Genomic DNA, 20,146 nt, shown 5'->3' with positions numbered 1-20,146 from the left:
TAATGTCACTGAGAGCTGTATTGGCAATTGGCCAAGGGCTAGACCTGGCTTGCATGTACATTTATCCCCAGTAGACGATTGAATGTGGGCCTTAAAATGATATGAGAGTCATTTCTTTTCTCAGGGGCTGCCCATTGTGCGGCACAAAGTCTAAAGTGTGATTTCAGTCAACGAGCTATCACTGCTCCCCTCTCAAGGAAAGTACAAGTTCAGTCACTTCACACTTCTAATGGTGATATGACTTCATATTTCAGGATTTTTTAAAACAGATTCAGCCTCGATTGCCAACACAGATGTCACTGACTTTACCTTTGGGCATCTTCTTGCTTTAGCCAATAACAGCACCTCCCCCCTCCCTGAACCTCTCCCCACTGACCCCTATGCCCAGCACCACCTGCCAAGAGACCCCTCCACGGAATGGGGACAGGAGCGGAGCCCTGGGTGGGGTCAGGCAGCAGGGACCCCGGACCCCGCCGTGCAGGGCCGTGCAGCAGCCCCGAGTTGCTGGACCCCGCCGCAGGGGGCTGGGTGGTAGGGCTGCCAGGCAGCAGCCCAGACCCCAACCCCTCAGGGCTGGCCAGCAGCCTCAGACCTGGACCCTCTGGAGCTGTGCAGTGACCCCAGACTTCTGCTGTGTGGAGCCGGGCGGCAGCCCTGGACCCCAGACTCCTGCTGTGTGGGGCCTGCCGGTAGCCCCAGACCACGCTGTGCGGCCCGGCGGCCTTTAGCACACAGCTGGGCCACAGCTGTGTGATAATTGGGCTGCATGCGGCCCATAGGTTGAGAACTGCTGGCCTAGAGACAGTTTTCTGTCATTTCTACAGCATGAGTCAGCATAATCTTACGTCATTAACTTACTGTAATAAATGTGAGATAACAGATTTGGGTGGTACAGAAGTGAGGAAGAGTTGAGAAATGCATTTCAGTGCATGAATGGGAATACTTAGAGTGACTTGGTCTGATACGCACTTACCACTTACTTATTTCCAGTCTATTGTTTTTCCTCCAGTTACCAACCCTTAACTAGGGAGATCAGATTTTTGAAGTGGAAAACCAGGGCAACTGCCATGGTAGGTTGTGGGTGGAGAGGCCAGTGCTCTGACTGGACATTAAGAGGCACTTATGACACTGCCCTCCAGAGCTAGCCATGTGCCCCACCTCCAGAAGAGAAACCAGGACTGTTACAGTAAAGGATGAAGTGGGAGAAAACAGTCCTTACATCCCAGTGCTCCCTTTAGTCAGTCTCAGCCCCACCTCTTGCAGGCTTTGCTCCCTTTTTAATTTTAGTCCAACCTTACTTCCTTATTGCTGCTCTGAGTTTCTGTCACCCCAAGTTCTTGGTGCTTTATCTTCTCTCTCTGTTCTCTGCTCCCTGTGCTTTCCCTCTTCCTCCAACCAGCATTACTTACACAGCTTTCCTCTTCTCTTGCATCAGCTCTCTCTCAAGCTTCTTCTCAGTCTCCCACTTATCCTCTCCAATGTCTCTTTCCTTGCTCGTTCTCTTCCCACTTCTATCACAGGGTGGCGAAAAAAGAGGGGAGACATCTTGCCAGGGAAATGGGGAACCTGAAAGTCAAAAAGGATCTGTTGGAAGGGGGAGGGGGAGGGGGAGGGGCAGAAATCAGAAGAGAAGTAGCTGGAGAAGGTTGGAGGCCAGAAATGGAGGCCCTATGGTAGAGAGAAGGAATTTAAAAATATGCCTGGAGTTCAACAATAGATGGGGCTGGACATGAGGGGTGCAGGAAAGTGACCTAAACTGAAGACAGGAGACAGAAATGGAGCTGCTGTGTCATAGGCAGGAAATGATGTCAGAGTGCACGGCTGAGAAATGGCCCTCGGGAGCTCCAGAGCAGCACACAAGGCCAATGAGGCAGCCATGTCTTCCAGTACTCACTCAGAGAAACTGAGACTAACCCAACCAGGAGGGGAAGACAGGTCCCATAAACTGGAAAATTCCCAGTAACCCAGCTCCCCCTGACTGTAACAAGGGGCTAGCAAAGGGTTGGCTCTACCATATCAGCATTCTGGCCCTGACCCAGAAAAGCACATGCTTAAATATTAAGTGCTTTTGTGGATTAGTGCCAGAGCATTCAGCACCTTGCAGCATTGAGCCCTCAGTGGGTATTTGTGGGCATAGACAATTTTTGACTTACTAAGCCTATGGAGTCCTGATTTTTAGGAGTCAAGGGCCAGATCCTGAGCTTGTATATATCCACATAGTTACTTTGACTTAAATGGAGCTATGCCAATTTATATCAGCTGAGAATCTGGCCCCTACTTTCTAGTTACAGCTGCTTCACAATCACTGTCTTATATTACAAGTGACTGGTGACCTCTCTTCGGATGTTAATGAATACTATTAGTAACACTTACAATGGCATTCAAATATATGTTAAAAATGGGTATGCCATAATAATAGGGTGACCAGATGTCCCGATTTTATAGGAACAGTCCCGATTTTTGGGTCTTTTTCTTATATAGGTTCCTATTACTCCCCACCCCCGTCCCAATTTTTCACACTTGCTGTCTGGTCACCCTACATAATAACCACGCGCCCAATAATACTGTTTTGTGTTTCCTAAGCACCTTCCATCTGAGGTTCTCATACAACTTTCACCAGCATTAATGAACCAAGTCACACAACATCCCTGGGAGGAGTTCCGATGGGGAAACTGAGGCACAGAAACCAGATTTTTTTTTTTTTTTTAAAAAGGTGCACTGGGCACCCCCAGCTCCCATTGCAAGTAAACAGCTACAGGGAAGTCCAGGGGGGGCTGGGGGTACTTAACACCTCTCCAAATGGAGCCATATGCATGCCAAAGTCATGCAGCAGCCGAGGTGGATACAGAAACCGGGTCCCTCCCCTGCCCATGTCCTGTGACATCTGGGTGGCAGGTCACACACCCCACTACTGAAATGCTTCCCCCATTGAATTCAATGCAGGAGTTCAATGAACAGCAGCTGGAAGGGACAACGCGCTGCACGCGAGCAGCTACACTTGGCTTTTCTAACCTGCTTACTAACAACTACTATTGTCCTGGTGCTTTGCGAGCACTAAGCCCCGGCAACAGCTTTGCCCAGCAGCCCCCTCCCCCACACACAGGGGGGAGAATGTGCACCGACCAGAAAAACAGCTGAAGCAGCCCACAGAGGCTGCAGGGATGATCGACAGCGCGCTGCCACCGCAGACCCCGCCTCCCAACCCATTTGCCCCGCCAATCGGCAGGAGAGGAGCCCGCTGTCGTCCCGCGCCCGACTTCCCAGCCCCCTCCTTTCACCGGCGGGGCCCGGGCAAAAGGGGCAAGCGGGCCGCGAAACCACATTTGCATGGCCCAATGGGGCGGCCGCATGCAAATGAGGAAGGAGACGGTTGGCTGGATGTTGGCAGGATAACCCCGGCCGAGGCCGCCTTTGTCCCTCAGAGGCTGCGGCGCTGCTGGCGGGTGTAGGCGGCGCGGCGGGGGCAGGGGCTGCAGCTGGGGAGGCGCAAGTTCGTGTGAGGGTCGCGGCAGGGCCCCCGCCGGTGTGTCGGGCGGGGCGGGGCACGCTCCGGCGCTACCCGCGGCTGCACTATGACTTTGGAGGAGCTGCCTGGAGAGCAGCAGGCGATGGGCAGGTACGGCGGGGCGGGGGGCTGCTCGCGGCGGGACTGTAGCGCTGCGCTGCGGGGCTGCCTGTCAGCCGATCGCACCGCCGGGGGGACCAGGGGATGCCGGGGCGGGCGCAGCGAGGACTCTGCCTGGGGGTGGCTGACGGGAGCCTCGGCTTGTTCTTGCTGCTCTCAGGATGGAGACGCCGGGGAGCGCGCTGGAGGAACTTCTCAGCAAAGCCCTGAATCAGAGGCGCGTCACCGTCGGGGTCTACGAGGCTGCCAAGCTGCTCAACGTGTAAGTGGGGAGGCCAGAGGCCCCCGGCTGCCTTCTGCTGTTGTCTGGTAATCCCCTGTTCCCCGGGGCGAGGTGCTCCTGGGCACAGCCTTTGCGCTGTGCTGGGCTAACCGCCTCCCACCCCTGGTGTGCGGAGAGCACATCTCTGTGCGTGCAGAGCGGGGCCGGGGGGGAGTACACCTGTGTGCATGTACAACGTTGGGGGNTGCATGTAGAGCGGGGCCGGGGGGAAGTACACCTGTGTGCGTGTACAACGTTGGGGGAAATACACTGTGTGTGTGTAGTGCGGGGCCGGGGGGAAGTACACCTGTGGGCATGTACAACGTTGGGGGAAGTACACCTGTGTGCGTGTAGAGCGGGGCTGGGGGGAAGTACACCTGTGTGCGTGTAGTGCGGGGCTGTGGGAAGTACAGTGTGCAGGTAGAACGGGGCCAGGGGAAGTACACCTGTGTGCATGTAAAGCAGATAAATAGGGATGCATCTGTATCGATTACATGTATGCACTGTATGTACACAGATCTCACCTTGTGAACATACGTACATTTGGTTGCTCGTGGCTGAGACACACCATCAGCCTGCATAGTAGCTTCTGCATATGTATAAACTGTGACATTGTTTGTTTCATCCGTGTGTGTCTGTGATAAATATGTAATTGTGTGTTAGCTGTGACTAATCAGGCTGTATTGTTTCATCCTTCAGGGATCCGGATAATGTGGTGCTTTGTTTGCTAGCGGCAGATGAGGAGGATGATCGGGATGTTGCTTTGCAAATCCACTTCACCCTGATCCAGGCTTTCTGCTGTGAGAATGACATTAACATTCTGCGAGTGAGCAACCCAGGCCGACTGGCTGAGCTGCTGCTTCTGGGGGCAAGTGGGGGAGCTGAGCAGCCTGCAGACCTGCACTGTGTGCTTGTCACAGTAAGTGACAATCCCCTCCTCCCTCCCCAGTAGCAGGAGCACAAAAGACTCACTGGCACAGAGCTCCCTTTCTGCTGCTTAAACTGGGTCTCAGAGGCCTGTTTCTCACCTGATTACAGTTGGATTTGCTTTAGAGATGAGCTAAGATATGCATTTGGGTAAGATATTGAACACACCCACAGCTTTATGGAGTTTGGGATCTAGGGTTCTGCCCATTATGTATTCAAATCTGGGTTTACGCCCTCCACCCCCAGATCTGGGAGTGCTCAGATCTGGGACTTAGATCAGGCCTATCTTTAGCTTGTTATGGGGAATGACATGCCCTTTTCCCTACTTTGTTATTTCCTGTACTAAGGACATTGGATCAGAGCTGTTCCTGATTTAATCAGATTTTCCCCATATGGGCATGTTCAAACATGTTCAAGATCCTGCCAGCAGCAGAGAGATCCCCATGAGTCACCTTGCTACAGCAGCCTCTTCTATTTGTTATTCCTTATTACAAATAGGCTCAGAGTAGAGATTAGATAGCACAGGTTAGTTGCTTTTAGAAGAAGCTATTGGAGTGGGAAGAAATTTTCATTGAAGGTTTTTGGCAAGCCTGAACACTTTAGTAATTTTTTAACTCTAGCACAGGGTCAAAAGTTACTGTGTACATTTCTCTGGAGAAAAATAGGGAAATAATTCAACTCAATCTGCTCTTTAGAGAGACAGAGCAGGAAATGGATCAATAATTTTCTGTTTAAAAAGTAGAGGAAGTTTATATTCATGCAGCTCCTATTTTAATATTTTTCCCTATACTAAAAATAATCCTCAAAACACTTGTTCAGTATTTCCATTATGCCATACTGCAGAAGAAACATGAAAGGAATCTTAAGTGGTCTTGTTTACTTTGCTGTTCTGGGTTATAGGTTTAGATGCAATAGTATAGGTGCAGTATAATGTTAAAGCTATTTTCTACCACTTCTCTACAATATCCTGACACTCTCATGGAACTCTCACTGAAATGAGTGGGAGTTATGGCCCATCATATATAATCCTGCATTTTCAAATAAGAAGCCAGATTATTAATGTTTGTGTGTGGTTTTCAGCAAGATTAACACTAGAATGAAGCAAAATTTCAAGACATTAAGAAAATGCCAGTACATAAACTAGGAATGTATTTAAAATGCTCTGACCACTAGATCACACCTCCACCACAGCCAAATTCTGAAGCCCTTACTCAGCTTTTAAATGTTGAATCCCTGTTGCAAATCATGTATATAGCATAGGATTTCACAAAACCTCTAAAGGGCTTGAGGAGACTATTTGTATCAAACTACAATCTGAGTTCAAGGATCCAGCTTAGCTTTGCACTTGGATGTTAGTTAGTAGCACCGTCTTTTTGCACTAGTGATTTAAGACCATTCAGTATTGTTTTGAAACAACTCTATTTTTTTCCAGAATCCCCATGCATCTCAATGGAAGGATCCAGCACTGAGTCAGCTGATTTGCTTTTGCCAGGAAAATCGCTACAAGGATCAGTGGGTCCCAGTGATTAATCTCCCTGAGCGATGATGGCATTTGGATGAAAACTAATTGAACAAAATTGCACTGAAATTTTGAAATACTTTAGCAGTTGGTCAGGAAGTAAATCCCTATACCTGACGAACGGATTACAAACAACTGATGTCAAGTGGGTAGACTGAGATTGAACAACATGGTGTGTGGGACTGAAGGAAGTTGACTTTGCAGCCAGAAAGTTATGGGAATGAAAAAAGAACCTGTGCTGAAAGAGTTAAGCAAGTGTGTCACTAAAGGAACTAAAAACCAGGCAGGAAGATTTAAGAAGCTGCATGGTTGAGTTACTTTCAAAATGCACCAAACACGTTGAAGTTTTAAAAGTGCAACTAGTAGTTTCTGGTTTAAAACACCTTTAACACGAAAGAGCAAAAAGGTTAATCAAAACTTTTTAAAAAATTTATTGTATTTTGGGACGTTGATGCTCAAGGTTTTATTCTAAGATATACTAAGTTATTTTATGATATTGACGAAGATTTTATTTATGCTATGAACTTCAGAACCAGAATACCCTTAAGCAGCAGGTATACAACTACACCACTTTTTTTAAATAAAATGTTAAAACAGCTACATTTAATATAAATTTGTTTGAAACTGGATGGTGTTTATTTTACTGAAATAAAAATTTAAAAATCTCAAAAATCCTAGTGTTAGCTTTTACTTTCTTGCCAGATTCAATACTCTGCAATGCTAGGGGCTGATTCTGCAGCTACAGTTCATTTTAGCACACAGGAGGTCTTATATACACAGAAGTTACAGGACCAAGCCTGGATGTGGGTTTAATTCCTAAACCCTGTCATAGTTTTTAAAAAAAAAAAAAAAAAAACAGTGGGTTCTGCTATGTGGGATTCAAGCACTTCAAAAGCACCCAAGTAAAGCACCCAAGTAACTTAGGAGCCCAGGTCCTATTGAAAGTCAATGAGTTAGGTGCTTTTGAGAATTTTACACCAAGGTTCCTATGCTGAAAAGCAGTTCATGCCTTTGTCCATGAACTGCTTAGCAACTCCTACCTCCTTTGTATTTGAGAAGGGTAACAAGGCACCTGCTCTGAGTCAGTAAAACCCACTTAAGACTTTCCCTGCTGGATCAACACTTGTTAGTGGGATGGGGAGATAAGGACAAACACTGCCAGTTCTGTTACAAGGAATCTATGCTTAGATGGTATGGAGCAGCCATCAAAATCAGAGAAAGATAAAAGAGTGGGGGTGGGTGAGTTAGCCATTTAGAATCTCTCCATCAGCAACATGCACCCATATTCCTTACAGCCCAGCTATACAGGACCTGTTGAAGGCCTTACAGGCCAAGAAGGAATTTAGAGGCTAATCCATCTTTGGCCAGGGTCATTTTCCAGAAACCCTGGAAGGATTGCCATTTTAGCATTCCTACCTGGGAAGACTCTCCTCATGCTCTAGATTTTTGGCAAACCTGAACAATTTAGTAATTTTTTAACTCTAGCCCAGGGTCAAAAGTTACTGTGTAATTTTCGCTTCTCATGCTCTAGATGCTGCTTCTACCTGGTTTCAGGCCTAGTTACATTTGACCTCTGGACAGCAGGACATCTACCTCAGACACATGGCCTGGGGGTTACATAGGCAGCCAGTATAACCCTGCAAATGGCATTCTTTCTGCAGCAAGCCTTGTGTCCAGATTAACTGCATGTAAAAGAAGACTGACAGGCAATCCATACAGACCAACCAGATTCTGCCCTCATTTAACCTGTGGGTTCCCGCAATGACCAGACTGAGTTTGTACCATGGGTAAGGCAAGGCAGAATATGGCCAATTTTCGCTTCTCAGCTCTATAAGCTGTGGTCAAGTGAAAAATTCTCTAAGTTGTATTGGTTCTGGGAACCACAGACTAATTGTAGGGCCAAACTGTATTCAATACAAAAGTTTCATTTGATGGTTCATATTCTATTAGGGTCAGTGTTTGGTAGGAGACAACATCTGACACCTAACTTTAGACCCTTTTTGATGCACTTGCTATCTCAGCGTGTGAGAATCTTGCACTATAAGACAGCTGCATTTAGCTAATTGCAAACTTGAGCCCTGATCCGGCAAATGTCATTACACACGTACTTAACTTTAATCCTGGGAGGAGTCCCATTTCTGGGAGTAAAGTACATGTGTAAATTTTTGAAGGATTAAGGCCTCAGTGGGTTAACTTGCCCCACTTAATATCCCTTCTGATTACTGCTACAAAGAATATACTTTCTCCATGCCTCAGAGAAGTTCCCTATAAACATCTGCAAAGCTACCTCTTAATCCACTTTCAAATCCCGCCTCAAAACTCTCCTTTGTCCCGATGCCTACAAAAAAATTGACAATATTGAGACCACGGGTGTTCTGAGATTACTACCTGTCATGCTAACGAATATTGTCTCATTGTTTCCTCGTACTTCCCATCTGTTGTTTTGTCTTCTACTTTTACTGTAAGTTCTGTGGAGCAGGGACTATGTCTTTCCAGCACCTAGCAAAACAGGGTTGTGGGCCATGACTAGTCCTAATGGCTACAGTGATACAAATAATAAAGTTAAAAGGAAATGTTTATGGCCCCCATTTACTAATTTTTTTCCAGACTTAATAGAAACTTTTTGTCATTTGAAACAAAGCCAGTAACAGTTTTTTAGTTCAGGTTTAAACATTCCCCTGCAGTGTTTGCATCCCACATATTACATAAGTGCAGGATCACCAGAATGTGACAGTGATTCTAACCACAAGTGACACTGATAAATTTACAGCAGAAAGGGTGAAGAGTAAATTATTCTAAGACAGCATTAGTGATAAAGGAAAGGAATTTTTGGAAAACATTTTTAATTTGACAGTGTCTCTTTAAATTCTGATGTGCTGCTTTACCATGGCATTTAAATTTACTATCAGCATTTCAAAAGTAAATACACACTGAAGACTTACTGTGTTAGAGATTCCCCCCACCCCACCCCGACTCATGCCCATATCAAAAATACCCTCTCTTCCTGTTGTGCTGGAGGTAATTTAGAAGCAGAATTGAAGATATTAAGGAAACAGTTTAATCACATATATTTAAGGGATGACTATAAACATGTAATTGGAGGCTACTAGATCTTTAATCTTTCTTCAACTCCGTGTCCCAGGCTTTGTTCCTTTTGTTGCTAGTTCCTGAGTCAATAAGGTAAATGGTGTAACGAATGTTGGAATCAGTATCTGGAGGATTAGCTACAATCCCTATCTGTCCCAAGCCAGTAGCTTCATTTTATCCTGATTAAAGCCCCATCTCCACAACCAATCTAATGGTGTGAGCAGAAATTTGTCCAGCACTGTTAGGAGCATCCACCTGGTCTAACACTGTCTTTTTTGTTAGTGGTGTTATAAAAGATTATTAGGGAAGCACAGCACAGACTGACAGTGTGTTAGAATACAGACACTCCTAAATGTGCCAAACCACTATGAGTGGGCATGGATAGACTTGTAGCATATTTGGAGTCTTACATTAACAGTGCCCAGACAACATAGCAATTGGCACAGTATAAAAGCCTAGGTAGAATAAAATAGCACAGATCTTAAAACTTACTGCTGTGTGAGATCTGTCCCAGTCACAAATCTGAAGGGCACAGGAGCAGAGTTTCCATGTCTATTCACTTTTCCCCAGACTTAGAACATAAGAATGGACATAGTGGGTTAGACCAATGCTCCATCTAGCCCAGTATCCTGGCTTCCGGCAGTGGCCGGTGGTTGCTTCAGAGGGAATGAACAGAACAGCACAATTTATCAACTGATCCATCCCCTGTCATCCAGTCTCAGCTTCTGGCAGTCAGAGGGTTAGGAAAACCCAATGCATGGGGTGGCATCCCTGACCATTTTGGCTAATAGTCATAGATGGATCTTGAACTTCCATGAACTTTTTAAATTCTTTTTTTGAATCCAGTTATACTTTTGGCCTCCACAACATCCCCTGACACTGAGTTCCATAGGTTGACTGTCCAAGTTAGTTGTTTTGTAATCACAAACAAAAATCTCAATTTCTCACGTAATGTCAATTGTAGCAGTTATTCATTTCACCACCTGAAGCTTGTGCAGTGTTGCTGATCCTGAATAGTTGCCCTGTTCCAACTCTTCTCAAGGCTGTGTTTCAGCAGAGGAGATGGAGAAAATGGCTACTAACCTCCATAACTGTTATTCTTCAAGATGTGCTGCATACGTCCATTCCACTCACGGTGTGTGCGTGCCCTGTGCACAGCCATTGGAAATTTTTCCCTCTGTGGTATCCATTGGGGGCGGCTCAAGCACCCTCTGCTGCTACGTGCCGGCATAAAGGGCCCAATTGCCCCTGATCTTCCTCAGTTCCTTCTTGCCAGGCAACTCTGATGCAGAGGAGTGGGACATGGAATGGGCATGTGCACCACATCTCAAAGAACAACAGCTACGAAAGGTTGGTAACTGCTTTTTCTTCTGAGTCATTGCACATGTGCATTCCACTTCTGGTGACTCACAAGCCGTAACATAGGAGGAGGGATTGGAATTCACATGCACACAGACTGTAGTACAACTTGGCCAAATTTAGCATCGTCTCTGGAGTACTGAGTAACAGCCTCATGGGATGGGAAGATGTGAACTGAAGACCAGGTTGCTGCACTACAACTGTCCTGGATAGGGACTTGTGCAAGGACTTCCCTCGAGGCTGCTTGCAATCTTGTGGAATGTGCCATCAGTGTGCCCAGCAGCAAACATGAATGCAGGAAATGATCCAGGATGAAATTCTTTTTGAAGTGACCAGGAGACCCTTCATTCTGTTTGCTAAGGCCACAAATAGTTGGGTCTGACAAACAAAACTGTACTGTCCTGTCTCTGTAGAACGCCAACACTTCTAATGTCTAAGGTGTGCAGATGTTGCTTCTCTCTATTCACGTGTGGTTTGGGATAAAATGCACATAAGTAAATTGACTGGTTAATATGAAAATGAGATACCACTTTAGAGACATCTCAGATGAAGGTGCAAGTACACGTTATCCTTAAAAAAGATCGTAGAAAGCATTTTGGATATCAGAATATGCAGTTTGGCCACTCTCCTGGACAAAGTGATAACTACCAGAAAAGCCTCCCTCGGAGATAGGTGTAGTAAGGAGCACATTCATACAGGCTCAAATGGTGGCCCCATGAGCTTCAACGAAATTAGGTTAAAGCCCTTCACAAATCTGATTCTCATATCATTAGAAAATATAGAATGGTTATCCACATGGGGATGGAAAGCTGCCAGGTTGACCTTGATAGCAGAAATCACTAATTCCTGCTGTTGTAGGTGCAATAGATAGTCCAGGATATGTATGGTAGAGAACTGCATTGGCAAGACCCTGGATTGAGGAGACCGGACAGAAAAACACCTTCATTTTGATATGGAAGCAGTTCTGGTGGAGGGCTTTCTACTATTTAACAAGACATGGTGAACTTGCTCCGAGCAAAACTCCTCCCTAGGATTTAGCCGTAGAGCCTCCAGGCCATTAAATGAAGGACCCACAGGTTTGGTGGAACAGCCAACCATGATCTTGGGAGATCAAGTCTGGGTGCAACAGGAGTGAAATTGGAGGTGCCACTGATAGATCCAATAGAGTGAGAAACAGTGCTGTCATGGCCATGCTGGGGCTATTAATATAACTCGGGCCTGGTCCCACTTGATCTTTACAGCCACTCTCTGTAGTAGTGGGATTGGAGGAAAAGCATAGTAGAGCTTGTTCATCTAGGAAAGCCTCTGTGATGGAACTGGGACTGTTGCCTTGGAGGGTGCAAAATTTTTGGCAGTTCCTGTTGGCTTTGTTTGCAAATAGGTCTAGCTGGGAGTCCCCACTGTTGAAAAACTTATCTGGCCACATTTAGGAGCAGAGACATCTCATGGTGGTTCATAAATGATCTGCTTAGGCAGTCCGCCAGCTTGTTCTGCACCCCTGGAAGGTCAGAGGCTTTGAGATTTGCATTGCCAATTCAACCAAAGTTCCATAGGTGAATTGTTTCCTGACAAAGCAGGGAAGAGCGAGCACCTCTCAGCCCGTTGAGGTAAAACATCACCAGAGTGTTGTCTGTGAGAACAAACAGGCTTTTCCCTTTAACATGTGAAGAGGAGAGGCAGACAGTCCTTAGCTCTCTGACATTAATATGCAGAGAGAGATCCCTTCAGGACCTTGAGTTTGGAGGGGTCCCAGATGAGCTCCCCATTCCAGGGCAGACACATCCATCATCATAGTCAGCAAAAGCTGAGGGTGGACCTTAAAATGTGCCACAATAGATCAAATTGTTTGATATCTTGTGTCTGGAAGGAAAACTCTGGCTTGAGTAGAGTCTAGCACTTTTCCTATAAACTCCATCCTCTGCACTGGACAAAGGGTAGAACTGTCTAAACTGATCTGTAGACCTAAAGCTTTGAAGGTTGACTGGATGAGTTAAACATCGGAGCGAACATGAGCCCTGGACCAGCCTTTGACTAGCAAGTTGTCCAGGTAAGGGTAGACCTGTACTCATAGTCTCTTCAGGAAAGCAGCTCCCACAGACATATATTTCAACCCCCTGGGAAGCTATATAGTATTTATGTTCAGCCCTTTTTAAGGTCGGGGGGAGGAGGGGAGTAGGGACAAAGGGGTCTTCCAGAGAGCCTTGAGTCTATAATTGCCTTGTTAATAGGTAAGGCCACTCTTGAAGGCCTTGCTGTGGCCAAAATGTCAACAAAGCAGTGGGAGGATTCTTTAGCCTCCTCCACCAGGCTTAAGGCTACCCTCTTTAACAGCTCCTGGTGGGCCGTATAGTCCTCTGGTGGAGGCTAAATGCCCCCTGAGGAGATTGCCTCATCAGGAGAGGATGAAGAGGCCCGCACAGGCTGAGGCAGCTCTTTCTCCACTAGCTGTCCAGCAGGGTCCTCCTGAACTATCTCTTGCTGCTCGGTATCGGGCTATAGAAAAGGAAGAGCCTGGTGAGTAGGTGCCCCATGCCTCTCTGAGGACACAAAACAGGAACGTCTCATGTATGACCTAGAAACCGGGGGGGAACCACAGGTTCCAATAAGGCCACTGGACTGGTAGTGGGTCCAGTGACCCCCTGGCCATCCACTTGATGGTACTATTCCTGACGAAGGTTCCCTAGCAGGGGAGTAGTGCCTTAGCAGAGAGTAGTGAGAGCAGCTCCAGGGTTGGGAAACATAAGAGCCAAATCTCCAATTCAGAGGAGGGTGACTCTCCCTCCCCTAACTGAAGGGGCTGCTCCCTCTGATGTTGGAGTCAGTGCAGAGTTGGAAGTAGTGCCACCAACAGTGCAGGCTTCCCTTTCAACAGTACTGGTGGACGTACAGTTTGAGGCAACAGAGGTTGACATGGTACCAAACGCTGCACCGATACTGATGTTGCCCTCCTGCATCTACTGGTCTTTAGTGCACGGGCTCCTGCATCGCTGGGTATATCGGCACCGAAAGGCTAAGCCGCTCTCTCGCTACAGCAAATGCCCCCCATTTTTTACCGGCCGTAAGGGCGAGTGATGGGAGGAGAGGGCGGAGAGGAGCAAGCAGGGGGCAGGGTCTTGCGGTTGAAGAGATAGCACAGGAGCAGGGCCTGGGGAAGAGATGGTGCAGTGGCGGGGCCTCAGGGGAAAGGCCAGTGTGAGGTTGGGGCTCGGCCTGGCAGGTGGGACCACGGTTTGGGAACCTGTGGCACCCCTACTTTTAGAGAGTGCTTCCGCCACTCCTGTATCTTCCACTAGGCCGATGCTGGTCTCGGGGTGGTGCAGTGCCGTAGATGTAGAAGGCACTCCCTTCCCAGCTCCCGTGCCAGCTTGAAGAGGAGTGCTTAGGTTTCAGCTGCACTTTACTCTTATGCCCATGCCTACATGACTTTGGTACCAAGGACCATCCTCTCTTGGTGGTCTGCTTACAGGTCTTGTACCTCTTCTTAAGCACTAAGGAGGGTGAGCAGTGTTGGGACTCAGGCCACATAGGAGGCACACGTCTAAACAATGCCGAGGCACTTGCTGCTCAGCCTGAGCGACCAGACATCTCATGGCTGCCTCCATGAGTAAAAACTTTAGCCTGGCTTCTCTGTCTTTCCTTGTCTGAGGCTTAAAGTCTTCACAGATCTGGCAATGATCCTGAATGAGAGCTTCCCCTAAACACTTCAAGCAGTTTGAGTGAGGGTCGCTTATGGGCATTGGCCTAGCGGAAGATACAGGAGCAGTGGAAGCACCCTAAAAGTGGGGGTGCCACAGGTGCCCAAACTGTAGTCTCACCCGCCATGCCACCCTGAGCCCCTGCCCCCACCGCGCCCCTTCTCCCAACCTCACACCACCCCTTCTCCCTCAGGCCCCGCCCTCACACTGGCCTTTCCCCTGAGGCCCTGCTCTTGTGCCATCTCTCCCCCCCTCCCATCGCTCGCCCTTACAGCTGGTAAAAAATGGGGGCGGGGGTGGACATTGTCCCCCCTGTTCTGGTGCCACCTGGCAAGGGATGCAGGGCTTGAAGCCCAGTGACTGAAGCATCCCTCAGTACCGAGTACCAGAAAAACACTTCAATTGGGACCAAAAAAGAAAAACTTATACTATCTACACTATTAACTAAGTGGTATCACTATAAACCTAGAAACTATCTACAGTTAATTTATAATGAACACACACAGTACTTGCTAAAGCAAGCACAACAATTCCAACAACTGTCATGGGTGGTAAGGAGGAGCTGAGGGTGCTTTGGGGCAGCATAGCCCTTTATGCCAGTTGTGCAGGGGTGCGCAGCAGCAGGCGGTGCTTGAGCCACCCCAGAGAGTACCAGTGAGGGAAAAAAATTCTGATGTGTGCAGGTCGAGTGTACATCAAGAGCAGAATGAATGTGTACAATCCCTCAGAGAACAGAAAGTTCTTGTGGCCCTTCTCACTGAAAGGCATTTTAGCATGTATACAAATATAAGCTGTTTTCTGGAAAGGTATTGTAAAACAGCTGTGGCTACCTGCAACATCACTGCTATCACTTTGCAGCACAATATAGCTACTCTGAACTTTGTGGCAAGAGTAGGGCTATAACACACATCCTTCCACTCCAGAATCACAGATCTCTAGTACATGATCTAAAAGAGAATCTCTTTTATCTGTTTGCAGTACATGGCCTATGACACAACTGAATAGTTTGGAACCACCCCATACAGGTCAGTGGTACACAAAGGCCAATTCATTACAAGATGGAAGTTTCAGACTAATTATTACAGATTCTCCCCTCTCGCCCCCCACTCCCAATCATTGTGAAATAATGTCATGGAAAAAGACGTAAGCATTCAGGTGGGCCTATTAGTTTTCTATATGACATCTAATGATTAGAGCACAGGTCTGGGAGTCAGTATTCATGGATACAATTTGCTGGCTCCATCCTTGACTTACTATGTGATAATGGGCAAGACACTTTCTATTATTAACTGTAAGAATGCAGGCAGGAAGAGCTGTTGTAAGACATTTTGGATCATTCCTGCAGAATCTTAAAGTCTTCTTTTATTTATAATGATGAACTTAAACACGCTCCGCCTCCATGCATGAAATGAATGTATTTCTCCTACATGAGTGCTATTGGATTTAGTGTGTGTGAAGCACTTTGCACTTATCAAAATTCTAAAACCAAAACTTTTGGCTGAGAGCAGTAGAAATTCTAAACTCTTTCATGGCAGGCTCAGGGCTCTTACTTCAGAAAGTATCTTGGAATTGCTTTATGACTTGGATGAAAGCCTTTGGCAGCCAAGATTTCTCACTTTCCCATGACTCACAAAGGCATTAGATGGGCCCATATGCAAAATGACCACAGGGCAGCACAGTTAAAGCCAAAATAAACACATCCTGACCCCATTGACATCAATGGAACCAGGTTTTCACCCTTTTCGTGTCCCCACCGATGATTTCCAATCATTTTAATTGATGAGAGTAAGCATCAACTAATGTGCATTTTGTAATGCTGCAGATAAATTACTAAGTGAGTTTCTGAAAATAGTAATGTAAGTAGACACCCCCCCCCCTTAAGTGTAGAAATATTTCCTATTGCATTATATGTCCCAGTCCTACAGTCAGGCCCATGACAAGTCCCACTGAAGTTAGTGGGACTCCCTGCAGATGCAGGGATCTGCTCACATGAGCCATGATGTGGAATGATGTTGCATTTGCAAGTGCCACGCCACCAGTAGTTTAAAAGGAGTGCACTGCGATAAGGGCCTGATCCTGCTCTCACTGAAGTCAACAGTAGCTGTACCATTGACTCCTGTCCAAACAGGATTGGCCATTAGGTCAGATCTCTTATGCTCAGGGACATTGACAGATTGTTTTGACTCTCTGGGCCTGAACTACCATACAGAAACATTTTCTTGATGTTAAAAAAAAAATCCAATCAAACAGCTTTTTGTTTGGATTTAAACCTCCCCCTTCTCAGTTTGGAACTCAAACACTGAACCAGTGCCTGAGAACCAGAACCAGACTATAAAATTATTATAAACTAAAGTGAAATGGGACTACTCTTCTGTACTGTCCAAATTGAGTGAAATACAAGGAGCAAACAAACTGCAGAAATACTGTGAAGTTGAATTTTTTTTTAAATCAGTTTTAATAACGTTGGGCAGTAATGCTATAGAAAACTAAGTATTTGTTTTAAAATCATATTTTAACTCAATAGAATTCCTTTCAATTTGAATTTCTGCTGTCTCATTTCTGCATGCTGCATCACACGGGGGCTTTTGCAGGATCTGTGTAAAGGAACATTAGTAGCCCTTACGTACTAGTTTAGTTGGAAGTAACAGAGGAGGAGAAGGACCTCGGAGTATTGGTTGATCACAGGATGACTATGACCCGCCAATGTGATATGGCCATGAAAAAAGCTAATGCGGTCTTGGGATGCATCAGGCGAGGTATTTCCAGTAGAGATAAGGAGGTATTAGTACTGTTATACAAGGCACTGGTGAGACCTCATCTGGAATATTGTGTGCAGTTCTGGCCTCCCATGTTTAAGAAGGATGAATTCAAACTGGAACGGGTACAGAGAAGGGCTCCTAGGATGATCTGAGGAATGGAAAACCTGTCTTATGAAAGGAGACTCAAAGAGCTCGGCTTGTTTAGCCTAACCAAAAGGCGGCTGAGGGGAGATATGATTGCTTTCTATAAATATATCAGAGGGATAAATACCAGGGAGGGAAAGGAATTATTTAAGCTCAGTACCGATGTGGACACAAGAACAAATGGATATAAACTGGCCATTAGGAAGTTTAGACTTGAAATTAGATGAAGGTTTCTAACCATCAGAGGAGTGAAGTTCTGGAACAGCCTTCCAAGGGGAGCAGTGGAGACAAAAGACTTATCTGGCTTCAAGTCTATGCTCGATAAGTTTATGGAAGGGATGGTATGAAGGGATAGCCTAATTTTGGCAATTAATTGATCTTTGACTATTAGCGATAAATATGCCCAATGGCCTGCAATGGGATGTTAGATGGGGTGGGATCTGAATTAGTACAGAGAATTCTTTCCTGGGTTTCTGGTTGGTGAGTCTTGCTCATGTGCTCAGGGTTTAGCTGATCGCTATATTAGGGGTCGGGAGGGAATTTTCCTCCAGGGCAGGTTGGCAGAGGCCCTGGGGGGTTTTCGCCTTCCTCTGCAGCTTGGGGCATGGGTCACTTGCTGGAGGATTCTCTGCACCTTGAAGTCTTTAAACCACAAGCTGAGGACTTCAATAGCTCAGACATAGGTCAGGAGGTTGTTACAGGAGTGGGTGGGTGAGATTCTGTGGCCTGCATTGTGCAGGAGGTCAGACTAGAAGATCATAATGGTCCCTTCTGACCTTAAAGTCTATGAGTCTATGAGATGGGGGCCCTGTAACTTGCCTTAGTACTCTGCATGTGCTCATTGATGAAGGGCATGCTTGAAAGTTCCCCTCAGTGCTGTGTTTATCATCATCTGTATAGCGGTAGCTGTGTTGTGGCTGCCAAGTTGTTCAATGAATTTCAGCAGCTGTTGCCTCCTTCTGGAATGGGCACAATCTGTGGCACCAGCACAGCAGCCCCAGATGGAACATTAATTTAGAGGAGCTTTTTCTATTAACATATATGAATGACACATGGATTTGGGATGAAGGAAGGATGGTGTAGCAGCGGGGTAGGACTCGGGAGATCTGGGTTGTAAGCATTCAGGAGACAGAAATGCTTCATACCTTTAGGGAGGTGAGAATGATTCTCCCCAAGTCCCCTATTCCAATGGGAATAAGGAGCTTATTTCTAGCCTGGGCAGACTTTGAGATATCACCCCTTAAAAGTTAATATTTTTTATGGATTTTAAAAATGTACTAGTTATAATTTCTCTCTGCCTCTGCGGGCTGTGCAACTGGACTAAGACAGACCAGTTTTGCAACTGGAAGGACATGAAAAATAATACTTAAAAAATTGGTATGTACTCTTACTACGGGTTTTTAATAACAAGTAAGCATCTCAACCAATTTTCCAGTAAAATATGTGGCATTAACAAAATGCCTGATGGTTTGGCATGAAGTTTTTACTACTGGCAGTCAGTTGGGATGATTTGCATAGCTCACTGGTGCTCCCAATGCTTGGGCCAAACAAAACATTTATACGAACCTGCTCATTGAGTGTGAGACAGATCACACTCACACAGGATAATCAGGAATACAAATTATAGCCTCAAATTCTATTTCAACTGTAGTAGAACCTCAGAGTTACGAACACCTCAGGAACGGAGGTTGGGCATAACTCTGAAATGTTCATAACTCTGAACAAAATTATAGTAGTTTCTTTCAAAAGTTTACAACTGAACATTGACTTAATACAGTTTGAAACTTTAGTATGCAGAAGAAAAATACTGCCTCCCCCCCTTTAAAAAAAATGTTTAAAACAGCACTGTACTGTATTTGGTTTATATATTTTTTTGGTTTCTGCTGCTGCCTGACTGCATACTTCCAGTTCCAAATGAGGTGTGTGATTGATTGGTCAGTTTGTAACTCTGGGATTTGTAATTCTGAGGTTCTCCTGTATGAAAGACTTAATAAAAGGGCACTAGGGAAATAGAAACAAGATTTAAAGAAGCCCAATGGGTAAATTTCAAGGATCTCAATGGGTGTGTCTTATAGTCATGATTGGGTTTTGTAGAAAGACATGCACTGAACTACATGTCTCCCACCAGAATTTAAGTAGGGGTCCTTATAACTCCAAAGGGATAATACTGAGGAAGTTAGAAATACCGTTGAGCCAGGGGAGCATTTGAATCAGAGTTCCTCATGCAAGGCTGAATCTGGGCTGACACAACTCTACTGACCCCAATGGAACTCTGCAAGAGTAGAACAGGAAAAATAAAACAATCATATTCTTCCAAGGTCTGCCCACTTGAGATACCACTCACTAGAAGAGTGTGCAGATGTTCCAAATACGTCCTCCATGCTCTGCTGGGCTATGACTTGGTTTTCCCTCTGTGCAGATCAGGTACCTGTTAGGCTCTGCTAGCCTAATGGGCTTGGCTCCTCCTCGATTGTGGAGCTGGGGGGGAGAGAGGGACCAACTCTTCCAAATGTTACCAATTAATGGCATCACAAATTATGTCACTTGAAGTTCACCATGCAGATCTTCATAATATGATCTTCCCTCTCCTTCCCTACAAGCTTTGATCAACAGTGAAAGACAACATTCACATTTAAATTTATTCTCATTCAGCAAGCAAGTTAACACTTCTTTGAGATGAGCAGTCACCATTTAAGTTCCTCTCAGAGCTTTTAATTCAGGTTCTCTGCATGAGCAGGCAGAGCTCTCTATCTGCTACATTTTGACTTT

The 20,146-nt window shown here is 46.0% G+C and overlaps 1 protein-coding gene across 1 annotated transcript; it reads left to right on the top strand.

Moving 5' to 3' along the window:
* Window positions 1-3,299: 3,299 nt before the first annotated feature.
* On the top strand, window positions 3,300-7,005 carry GADD45A (growth arrest and DNA damage inducible alpha). Its single transcript, XM_034780114.1, has 4 exons — window positions 3,300-3,616; window positions 3,786-3,887; window positions 4,587-4,806; window positions 6,247-7,005. The coding sequence occupies exons 1-4, from the start codon at window positions 3,573-3,575 to the stop codon at window positions 6,358-6,360; spliced, it is 480 nt and encodes a 159-aa protein (XP_034636005.1). The 5' UTR covers window positions 3,300-3,572; the 3' UTR covers window positions 6,361-7,005.
* The last annotated feature ends 13,141 nt before the right edge of the window (window positions 7,006-20,146 follow it).

This window comes from Trachemys scripta, chromosome 8, assembly GCF_013100865.1.
Source record: "Trachemys scripta elegans isolate TJP31775 chromosome 8, CAS_Tse_1.0, whole genome shotgun sequence".
NCBI classification, from domain to species: Eukaryota; Metazoa; Chordata; order Testudines; family Emydidae; genus Trachemys; species Trachemys scripta.
Note: the sequence above shows the minus strand (reverse complement) of the source record. Positions and strands in the feature narration are given on the sequence as shown.